This window comes from Salmo trutta, chromosome 35 (genome assembly GCF_901001165.1).
Source record: "Salmo trutta chromosome 35, fSalTru1.1, whole genome shotgun sequence".
Classification (NCBI taxonomy): domain Eukaryota; kingdom Metazoa; phylum Chordata; class Actinopteri; order Salmoniformes; family Salmonidae; genus Salmo; species Salmo trutta.
This window is the reverse complement of record NC_042991.1, coordinates 13,955,026-13,967,364: the sequence shown is the minus strand read 5'-3', so window position 1 is coordinate 13,967,364 and position 12,339 is coordinate 13,955,026. Positions and strand designations below refer to the sequence as shown.

The window sequence follows — 12,339 nt, the reverse complement described above, 5'->3', positions numbered from 1 at the left end:
TGGCATGGAATACGGACTGAGCATGACCAGTTTGGATGCATGCGCATATTATACTGTGTGTGTGTATACACTACCGTTCAAAAGTTTGGGGTCATTTAGAAATGTCCTTGTTTTTGAAAGAAAAGCAAAAAAACGTGTATTAAAATTACATCAAATTGGTCAGAAATACAGTGTAGACATTGTTAATGTTGTAAATGACTTATATAGCTGGAAACGGCAGATTTTGTTTTAAATGGAATGTCTACGTAGGGGTACAGAGTCCCATTATGAGCAACCATCACTCGTGTTCCAGTGGCACGTTCTTAGCAAATCCAAGTTTATCCTTTTAAAAGGCAAATTGATAATTAGAAAACACTTAAAATTGTTAGCACAGCTGAAAACTGTTGTGCTGATTTTAAAGAAGCAATAAAACTTGCCTTTAGACTAGTTGAGTATCTGGAGCCACCTTCAAACTCAGTGCCTCTTTGCTTGACATCATGGGAAAATCAAAAGAAATCAGCCAAGACCTCAGAAAAATAATTGTAGACCTCCACAAGTCTGGTTCATCATTGGGAGCAATTTCCAAATGCCTGAAGGTACCACGTTCATCTGTACAAACAATAGTACGCAAGCATGAACATCATGGGACCACGCAACCATGATACCGCTCAGGAAGGGGACGTGTTCTGTCTCCTAGAGAAGAACGTACTTTGGTGCAAAAAGTGCAAATCAATCCCAGAACAACAGCAAAGGACCTTGTGAAGATGCTGGAGGAAACGGGTACAAAAGTATCTATATCGACAGTAAAATGAGTCCTATGTCGACATAACCTGAAAGGCCGCTCAGCACTGTTCCAAAACCGCCATAAAAAAGCCAGACTACGGTTTGCAACTGCACATGGGGACAAAGATTGTACTTTTTGGAGAAATGTATTCTGGTTTGAAACAAAATAGAACTGTTTGGCCGTAATGACCATCGTTATGTATGGAGGAAAAAGGGGGAGGCTTGCAAGCCGAAGAACACCATCCCAACCGTGAAGCATGGGGGTGGCAGCATGTTGTGGGGTGCTTTGCTGCAGGAGGGACTGGTGCACTTCACAAAATAGATGGCATCATGAGGTAGGAAGATTGTGGCAATATTGAAGCAACATCTCAAGACATCAGTCAGGAAGTTAAAGCTTGGTTGCAAATGGGTCTTGCAAATGACCCCAAACATACTTCCAAAGTTGTGGCAAAATGGCTTAAGGACAACAAAGTCAAGGTATTGGTGTGGCCATCACAAAGCCTTGACCTCAATCCTACAGAAAATTTGTGGGCAGAACTGAAAAAGCGTGTGCGAGCAAGGAGGCCTACAAACCTGACTCAGGTACACCAGCTCTGTCAGGAGGAATGGGTCAAAATTCACAACTTCTTGTGGGAAGCTTGTGGAAGGCTACCTGAAACATCATGACCCATGTTAATCAATTTAAAGGCAACGCTACCAAATACTAATTGAGTTTATGTAAACTTCTGACCGACTTGGAATGTGATGAAAGAAATAAAAGCTGAAATAAATCTTTCTCTCTACTATTATTCTGACATTTCACATTCTTAAAATAATGTGGTGATCCTAACACCTAAAACAGGGAATTTTTACTAGGATTAAATATCAAGAATTGTGAAAAACTGAGTTTAAATGTATTTGGCTAAGGTGTATGTAAACTTCCGACTTCAACTGTACATACATGCATACATACATACATACATACATACATACATACATACATACATTACATTACATTACATTACATTACATTACATTACCAAAAGTATCTGGCCACCTGCTCGTTGAACATCTCATTCCAAAATCATGGCCGTTAATATTGAGTTGGTCCCCCTCTTTTCTGCTATAACAGCCTCCATTCTTCTGGGAAGGCTTTCCACTAGATGTTGGAACATTGCTGCCATGACCAGAGCATGCCCACTAGTGCCAGAGACGCAAAACCATTGCACCGTAACAAATAGCATTACTGCCTCTTACAACAAGCAGATTTGCTGCTTGTTGCGGCGTCAGCATTGCCGGTTGCTGTGGAGACAAACCAATCCCCTTAGTAACTGATCCTGGACCTGTTTTTGTTAGTTTGTTCCCTATTCATAATTCACAAATTAAAGTAGAAAATGGCCTGATTTCCCAAATGCATCATAAGGCTAAGTTCATTGTGAGAACCTTCGACGGAGCAGTGTTTCCCAAAACCATTTACTAAAGTTGCAGTTGAAAAAGCTTGTTATTTACAGACTGTCTCAGATCACTCGTAGAACGGTCAAGTCCGCCGCTAGATGCGTTTTTCCCTACCACTTCATTTTATACACCGAAAATCTCCACTAAACATAGAATCAACATGTCTTTCTGTGACTGCCGATAACTTCACAATGAAGTTGACTACAAAGTTGCTGATGTCGTTGCAATTGTTACAAGCAAAGCATAAAAATATGCATCAAATGAAAACCGAGATGACTGAATTAAAAGATGTAATTTGATAACAAAATAAATGTAAATTGTAGGCTGTCTAATTTCTACCGCAATGTATTTCATGTTAGGTAACCACGTGTGCAATGTGCCAAATCTTGAGTTAATGCGTTATTATAGGTTAAGCATTAGAATAAGCCGCCGCAATATTTGCACCCATAGGTAATATCTCTCTAGGAGCTGATCCATCGTCAGTATTGTGGAATAATTATGTTAAGGTAAGAATTCAATGTAGAAAGCTCATCTGAGAGCAGCGTTGCCTTTCTTTCGATCCTATCAGTATCGACACTGCCTTAATGACTTACTTAGCCAAAGTTCTGTCTGCGTTTTGGGGAACGCATGTTATGTCTTTGGCCGTTGTGGGGAAAAATACATTGTTTTAACAATTAGTAAGCCTAAGTTCCATCGCTATCGGGACACGGGCCCAAAGCTTGACCGTTTTTTTGAAGTTGCATCATAGATAATGAATAAGATCAGTTTTGTCTCTTTACCCCTTGTAATACTTAAGCTTAGGAGTTGCCAAGGGGAAACTGATCCTAGAGGAAACCTCTAACCAGAGCTGACAATCAGGCCCCGCTAATGAGTGGTGGAGATGGAAACTGGTGGCTACTGCAAAGGGATGTCCGTCTAGCTGTTGGCATAGTTATATAAACACACAAAATGGCTAGTACATAGTGACAGTAGTAATGCAACTTTTTTGTTAGCGTTACTGCTAACAGGGTACTGGGCACTTATTTGAGTTGATACTGATGGTTACAGCTGAGGAAATCCCTGTAGCTGTTAGCATAAACACCTAACACATAGTAATTGTATATTTGTTAATCGCTCCACTTCACGCCATTATTATACTTGGGTATGGAGTCTATTTTTTTTTAAAAAAATTTGCATGCATTCCTGGACTCCCTGATGGCAACATTCACAAGGGGACAATGGCAGAGATTCTCATTGTTCTTTGCCTTTACCACAAAATGGGAAGACCATCACTTTGAAAACATCACTACTGTAAGCTAATTTGAAAGAGAACCAACTGCATATTTACATAATAGCTACTTGTAATGAAAGGTGAGGTTTGTTTACATTACCTTTGTTTTGTGCCTGCCAGTAGGCTACAACGTTTGAATTAAAGTTTGAACAGTAGACTGCTTATATGATGCAAAGCCTATAGGCAGGACTACTTACTACAAGGAGCCACCCATTTTGTGATGAAAAATGACGTTCTCATACTGCATTACACTCCAAATCATTGTGTACAGTCTGTCGAGCTTTTTAGGGTGAAGTTAGCATGGTGATAGTCACTGCTGATAGGATACTGGTGTCAAGACCTTATTGTAGTGGCCATAGGGACACCTGATCCTCCCTCTGCCCTCAGTTTCTGTGTACTTTCTGAGAGGATGTCCACAGGTCCCTAGTGGGGTCCAAACCCTTCTTTATTTATTCAAGTCCTTTAGGGGGGGAAAACAGAACAGCCTCGGGGCTTGATACATCGTAGTAGTATGTTGGCTGACTTTGGACTGCGTCCCAAATGGCACCCTTCTCCCTTATATAGTGCACCCCTTTTGCGCTGTTTGGGACGTACCTAGTGTGTGCTTACCAAATCTAAATTCCCCTAGCCTCTAGACAAATATTTTTTGGTAGAACTGAACCGTATTTAAAAATGCGCCTAATGGGAATGCTTTAGCTCCGTCTTGCCTTCAGGATAGGCTTACACCTTTCCAGTCATTTCACATCTGCACACAGTGTCTGGTGGGGGCTCGAATTTGGTGTGCTGATTATGCCCAGGATGCCTGCACAACTGCTAACATGTAGAGAACCAGAATTATAGGGGGGGGGGGGCTTGATTTGGCGTTCCTAATCTGTGTGTGTTCATGCCCAGATCTGAACTACTGTGGCACACACCAGCCGTGCGTGAACGGCGGCACCTGCATGAACACGGAGCCGGATGAGTATCGCTGTGCCTGTCCCGACGGCTACTCTGGCAAGACCTGCGAGATAGGTGAGACACCAGAATACAAGCTACTACTCAAAAAGGCTTAAAGGCCCAGCTCTATTTCTTCCCCTAGATCCTAGCTCTGCGTTGGCTACCTCCATGTTTTTCACAAATTGACCCCCGCCCTCTTCCCCTAGTTACCACTCCAGGTGGCCTTAAAGGCCCGGTTCCATTTTGACCCCTTTAGGACTTTTCCCAGATGTTGACCTGCTCGTTTGTATAGTGATGTGTTTGTGTATCTGCACGCGTGTGTGTGTGTGTGTGTTCTACAGCTGAGCACGCCTGTGTGTCCGACCCATGTGCCAACAGCGGCACTTGCCACGAGGTCCCGTCTGGTTTCGAGTGCCACTGCCCTCCGGGATGGGAGGGGCCCACCTGCGCCAACGGTGAGAACACCCCTTTTTGTCTTAAACATCTCCCTCCATATCTGTACCTTCTCCTCCAACTCTTTCCTTTTCCTCTGTGATGCTTGCGTTTCCCTCCGAGCTCGATACGGTCAACCTTGGCATCGTTCCAACAGCTCCTGTGGAAGTTGCCCCTAAACCACAAATCTAGGATCATATTTTATAGCGCCAATTCCTAGATTTCATGCATTTTGAAAGTATTGGAATAGGGCCTGTGACTTTTCTCTCCATCTAGCTAGCCCGTCCCACTCTTCTTCCTTTTAACCCCTTCCCTCTCCTTGGTGGCCATCCCTGCAGTAGAGTGTGTGTGTGTGTGTGCGCGCTCCTGTGGGGGGGCCCCGGCTTCATAGGGGCCAGGATTAGACACCCTTCGGGCAGAAGACGCACCCGGAGGGGTGATTTGCATAATCTGCCCTCCCTTTGAACCAGGCCGCATTGGTGCCATGGTGTGGAGAACACGCTGCACCTTCCACACATACACAAAATGTGTGCCCCCCCACCACTACCTGTCCCATCAAGGTGCTTTCCCTAGTCCCCCAAGGTGTGTAGCTATCTGCCCTAAAGTCTTGCACTGGTGATGGAGAGTGACTGTATGATTACAGAAGTGCTGTGTGTTTGTGTGTTTCTCCATGCCCGTATCAGAAGTGCAAGGAGAGGGCTTTAATAGCAGCTAATCTGCCAGGGCCTGGATTATGCTAATCGTGTTATGCTACCATGACAGACTTCCCTCTCGATCTCTTTTGCTTTCTCTCTCCCTTCTCTTTTGCTTTCTCTCTCCCTGCTCTTTTGCTTTCTCTATTGCTCTTGCTTTATTTGTCTTTTATCTTTCTCGCATCTGACTCTACCTCTAACATCTCATGTCTTTGGCGCTCTTTCTCTCTCAACTGCATCTCTTGGACTCCCACTTTAACTATCTTATTGCTCTCTCACTCCCTACCTCTTTCTCAGTGACTGCGTAAGACTCTTAGAATGTGGTGCTGCTATAACAGTTATTGATGCTTTCTCTGGCAACAAGCTCCTGAAAATAGGCTTTGTGGTCACTTTAAAATAATTAAATGCAGTTAGACAACACCTCTGCACTAGTGAGCTCAGGTACGCTTTAACAAGATGCCGGAGGTGAATTGTAGCGAAGGGTACCATTTTGATATACTATCAATCTTTGGACGTTTACTGGAATCAGGACGGAATTAGCAGGACACCCAGTAATCCTCCAAACCTGGTTATTTTGAGAAAATTACTGGAGTTTTTCTACCTTTTTGTTTGATAGGGGAGGTGATTATCTAAAAATGTCATACATGCCTCTTAGCAGACAATCTCATCCAAAGCGACTAACAGTACATTGAATGCCTGTATTTTTTTTGTATGTGATCGCTGCAGGAATTCAACCCACAGCCTTGGCCTGCAGGTTTTATTCATTGAGAAAATCTATTTTTCAAGAGACCTGGTCCAACAGCAGCAGGGGGAACAAAGTTTCAGTCAAAATAACTTGCATGCACTAACACAACATTGAACAAAACTATAGACACATACAGTACAACAGTTACATATTACGTAAAGAAACACGTCATAACTAAAAAACAGCTGACCTACAGACAATTACTCTTCTATGATATTTACATTGACCAAGTGTTTTTAAACTCCACCAACTTGACCAATTATCAACTTTTTAAAATGTACACGAGAGATTCCAGGACCATGGACTTGAGTAACTAAAGCTATTTCTACTATGACTTGTTCTATTTCTTGCTACTGTTAAAAGCAAATGAGAATGGGACTAATTTTAATAATAATTCACTGAACTGATTAAAAAATAAGTGTCATTTTACCCAATACGGCCTTATAAATCAGTGTTTAAAACTGCAAGGTCAATGACGACCAGCTGACAGCGCTGTAGAAATCACAAGGATATGTTAGCCGTTTTTGATTGATAATGAACCTGAGGACTGCATGATATACTGAATCAAGTGTGCTTAGGGTAGTGGTTGAGGCCTGCATATCTATATACACTGCTCAAAAAAATAAAGGGAACACTAAAATAACACATCCTAGATCTGAATGAATGAAATCTTATTAAATACTTTTTTCTTTACATAGTTGAATGTGCTGACAACAAAATCACACAAAAATAATGAATGGAAATCCAATTTATCAACCCATGGAGGTCTGGATTTGGAGTCACACTCAAAATTAAAGTGGAAAACCACACTACAGGCTGATCCAACTTTGATGTAATGTCCTTAAAACAAGTCATTGAGGCTCAGTAGTGTGTGTGTGGCCTCCACGTGCCTGTATGACCTCCCTACAACGCCTGGGCATGCTCCTGATGAGGTGGCGGATGGTCTCCTGAGGGATCTCCTCCCAGACCTGGACTAAAGCATCCGCCAACTCCTGGACAGTCTGTGGTGCAACGTGGCATTGGTGGATGGAGCGAGACATGATGTCCCAGATGTGCTCAATTGGATTCAGGTCTGGGGAACGGGCGGGCCAGTCCATAGCATCAATGCCTTCCTCTTGCAGGAACTGCTGACACACTCCAGCCACATGAGGTCTAGCATTGTCTTGCATTAGGAGGAACCCAGGGCCAACTGCACCAGCATATGGTCTCACAAGGGGTCTGAGGATCTCATCTCGGTACCTAATGGCAGTCAGGCTACCTCTGGCGAGCACATGGAGGGCTGTGCGGCCCCCCCAAGGAAATGCCACCCCACACCATGACTGACCCACCGCCAAACCGGTCATGCTGGAGGATGTTACAGGCAGCAGAACGTTCTCCACGGCGTCTCCAGACTGTCACGTCTGTCACATGTGCTCAGTGTGAACCTGCTTTCATCTGTGAAGAGCACAGGGCGCCAGTGGCGAATTTGCCAATCTTGGTGTTCTCTGGCAAATGCCAAACGGCCTGCACGGTGTTGGGCTGTAAGCACAACCCCCACCTGTGGACGTCGGGCCCTCATATCACCCTCATGGAGTCTGTTTCTGACCGTTTGAGCAGACACATGCACATTTGTGGCCTGCTGGAGGTCATTTTGCAGGGCTCTGGCAGTGCTCCTCCTTGCACAAAGGCGGAGGTAGCGGTCCTGCTGCTGGGTTGTTGCCCTCCTACGGCCTCCTCCACGTCTCCTGATGTACTGGCCTGTCTCCTGGTAGCGCCTCCATGCTCTGGACACTACGCTGACAGACACAGCAAACCTTGCCACAGCTCGCATTGATGTGCCATCCTGGATGAGCTGCACTACCTGAGCCACTTGTGTGGGTTGTAGACTCCGTCTCATGCTACCACTAGAGTGAAAGCACCGCCAGCATTCAAAAGTGACCAAAAAATCAGCCAGGAAGCATAGGAACTGAGAAGTGGTCTGTGGTCACCACCTGCAGAACTACTCCTTTATTGGGGGTGTCTTGCTAATTGCCTATTTCCACCTGTTGTCTACACCATTTGCACAACAGCATGTGAAATGTATTGTCAATCAGTGTTGCTTCCTAAGTGGACAGTTTGATTTCACAGAAGTGTGATTGACTTGGAGTTACATTGGTGTTTAAGTGTTCCCTTTATTTTTTTGAGCAGTGTATATATCTCACTAAAATCTAAAGACTGCCGGTAATGTTTATCGTACCAGTGCCTTCCTGGCCTCCAGAGAAAAACAAGCCTTATGCCGGTAATTAAAACCTATCTTCAGCTTGCGCTTCCTTATCAAGTTCTCCACATGAACAGTGAAGCTCAGCTTGTCATCAACCCCCACACCCAAATATTTGTACCCTTTGACTTGCTCTATAGTATGTCCATCCAATGTAGCAATGACATGATTAGTAACATGCCTGGCATTAGAAAATACCATGCATTTTGTTTTACCTGAATTCAGAACCAGCTTCAAATCATACAGATTGTTATATGGTGTTAAATGCTCATTGGGCATTTTCAAATGCTGAAGAAACTACTACCACTTGAATAAAGAACAGTGTCATCGGCATAAAAATGAACATCCACTGTTTCAATATGATCCCCAATGTTATACAAAATGATCAACAGTGGGCCCAAAATAGAACCTTGCGGAACACCTGAGCACAACTTTATGGACTTAGATTTACAACCATCTGCCGTTACACATTGTGTACAATTTGATTGGTTTATAAATTACCTATTTAGAGCATGACCAGTAATTCCACCACATTTTAACCTTTGCACCAACAAAGCATGGTCCACGGTGTCAAATGCCTTCGGCAAATCAATAAAGATGATGCATTCAATTCAACCATCCGAGCCACACCGGACCGTTGTTTATAGAAATTGTTTGTTACTGGATAACAAAGTAGAGGTTCTATTCAATTGAAATTAGTCACCACATTATTTCATATTAAACGCAATGTATTGTTAAATGTTGAACACTGACTTAGATGTGTTTGTGCTGTTTATTTAATTTTGTGTTTTTTGTTTTACTCAGACATGGACGAATGTGCGTCCAGTCCTTGTGCCCAGGGCGGGACATGCATCGATCTGGAGAACGGCTTTGAGTGTGTGTGCCCCCCACAGTGGGGTGGGAAGACCTGCCAGATTGGTAAGACCCCCGGATCACACACCCCACCCAAATCAGACTGCATGAGTGTCTCAGTGGTGCATCCAAACATGTTACGATCAGAGCTGACTCTACAATGATTTTACAACAATCCATTAAAGTAGGGCATTAAAGTAGAGCGTCTGCTAAATGACGTAAATGTAGGGCTGACCCCATTTAGTCGACTGATCAATTTTGGTCGATAGGCTGTTGATCAACCAAGATTATTTTTTTTTAGTCAAGCAGTCTCATACATTTTTTGTAAAATAAAAAAATGCTATGGCACACGAGACACCTTTCTTGATTCTCATGTGTCTCAGTGGACTAATCCATTGCGGAGGCCACGGGGATGTCTCACCAGTAGTATATTTACTGTTAATTCCCATAATTTCTAATGTACAATGTTTATTTTGTTACGGTAATTTAATGGATTAATTTATTATTATTCTAATTGTCAGCCCACACAGCCTAGGCTATACTTGTGAGGAAAAGTTTTTGCGTAAGGACACGCACCTGATTATGCATAGAAGTAGGCCTAGGCTGCCTGGCCTGTGTGTAAATGTAGGTCTATAAATGCCCATTTGTGGATCTGATAGTATTTCTGACTTGTCTTAACTCACCACCACTGTGAAGCTTCGCAAAGATGTTTTCACCTCAAACAGCAAGTAAACTAAGTCTGTCTTTATGTCCATTGACAATGACAATAGTTCCTCAATGTAGCCTATTTGTAAAATCTTTCCAGCTCCCGGTGTGAAAAGGGGGAAAAATAATAATCCTCTAATCCGGTGGAAACATAAAATAGGGCTACCTGATTTAGTTCTTATCCCTTGTGCAAATAGCCTACAGTTGTCTCTGTCCAGAGCTCACTGGCATGGGAAACTCTGAGGGGCCACAATATTTTATACAATGTTGCAAGTTTGCTAGTGCAAGCTTCAGGCCAGACCCAAGTTAGTAGTTGTTACAATGTTTAAAGTTCCTTGCAGACAGGCCATGCATAGCCAAGTTGATTTATAGGATATTTATTTTTATCAGGGTATTTTCTACCTGCAGGCTGCAATGTTTTTATTTATTGGCTTTATGTAGGCACTTTTTACATAGTTGGCAATAGAAGTGACTTTTATAATTTTGATTTACCACATAATGATTGAGATACGAAGACTTTACTATAAATGAAATTAAACTGTTCCATGAAAATGTGCATATGAAAATCATAAATTGGCACTCCAAATGGAAAAGGTTGACCACCCTAGTTGTAGCCTATTACCTACCAGCTACTTTAGGAGCTTAATGGCATAATCTGCGAAGGCCAGCAGCAGCTGGAGGAGAGTCCGGAACAGATTTTTTTCTTCTGTTTAGGCGATCTTGATCTTTGGCTCCCTCTTGAGTCATTTGTGTGTCATAATTATTTAATCACAGTGTGCCTAAAACATCAGACAAGCGCAGTAGCCTACATATAGTTGATTTTTATTAAAACACATGGGGTATGTCTATATATAGGGGAAAATACATAGTAAAAAATTTGACCCCGGGCCTCCCGATTGGCACAGGGGTCTAAGGCACTGCATCACAGTGCTAGAGGTGTCACTACAGATCCAGGTTCGATCCCGGGCTGTATCACAACCGGCCGTGATCGGGAGTCCCGTAGGGTGGCGTGGAATTGGCCCGGCGTTGTCCGGCTTAAGGGTGGGTTTGGCCGGGGGGGGTTACTTGGCTCATCATGCTTTAACGACTCCTTGTGGCGGGCCGGGCACCTGCAGGTTGACCACTTGTCAGGTGAACAGTGTTTCTTCCGACACACTGGTGCGTCTGGCTTCCGAGTTAAGCGGGCGTGTGTTAAGAAGCGCGGTTTGGCGGGTTATGTTTCGGGGGACTCCCGAGCAGCGATGAGACAAGATTGAAATTGGGTAGAAAAAAAGGGGTAGCTTTTTGGTGAACTATCCTTTTAAGTACACCATTGATCAGTGGAGAGTCCGCTCGCATGACAATTACCAATAGTTTCTTCCATAGCCCCAGGAAGTAGGGTGCTGAGGGTGCTGCTGCACCCCCTTTTTTTTCTTCACTAAAGTAGTGTACTGGGCCTTTGCTAGTCCTGTATTAATGGACCGATATAGCAGTCTGTAGTGCACTGTGCTTTACTGATTCTCAGCCCCCCCTCCGCCCCCTCCCTTCCAGTCATTTTACAGGAAGTAATGCCATGTCCATTCAGATTGCAACCATTGACATTGCAGGAATATAATGTGTGCATCCAATCACATTACAATGAGCAATGCTACCGCTAGCCGTACAAGCCTGTATGATTTGTTTGTGTATGTGTTTTTGTGTGTATTTCCTTCCACCCCATTGAGTCTAAATTACTCCTGTGGTCATCATTACACTGGGCTGCTCAAATTAAGATGGCTACTGTCTGCAACACGATGCGGGTGCCTTCAGAGCACAGCGATGTACACCGGAAACTGCTTGGCAACCGCTACACTCGGACCTCAATAACCACGAGTCATCTGCCATTGTCTGTGACCAGAGTCCCGCATCACGTTTTACTTTTCTTTGTTTATTTATCCACTCGTACCTGTTGAGAGGAAGTGTGGTGTGCCAGAAAGAGGATTATGACCTGGAAACAAGCTTGGGGGGGGGGGGGACCCGAAACCCAGCCCGTGGTCTCCCCTTACGGAGCTGGAACTGTAACCTGGTCTCCCCTTACTACCTGAGTGTTGGATGTTTGGGTTTCGAAGAGTACAGGTGTGCCAGTGGACTGGCCATGCTCCCAGGGACAGCCCCCCTCCTGAATATTTAATGTGCTAATAAGCAGCAGGGCTTTCTTTTTTTTGGAGGGGGTGGTTTAAAAAGATTAGTGTCTCAGGTGTCATCTGCTTTTTTCCCAAGGGATAGGCCCAAACAAGTTAGCTGGATGGATGGATAG

At 43.8% G+C, this 12,339-nt stretch overlaps 1 protein-coding gene across 2 annotated transcripts in view; it reads left to right on the top strand.

The window, feature by feature from the left end:
* jag2b (jagged canonical Notch ligand 2b) overlaps positions 1-12,339 on the top strand; it is a 101,314-nt gene that overhangs the window by 48,962 nt on the left and 40,013 nt on the right. For both annotated transcript variants that reach the window (XM_029733402.1, XM_029733403.1), the window contains exons 7-9: positions 4,358-4,477; positions 4,744-4,857; positions 9,312-9,425. In XM_029733402.1, the coding sequence (XP_029589262.1) occupies positions 4,358-4,477; positions 4,744-4,857; positions 9,312-9,425 (348 nt within the window). The remainder of the gene's footprint in view (positions 1-4,357; positions 4,478-4,743; positions 4,858-9,311; positions 9,426-12,339) is intronic.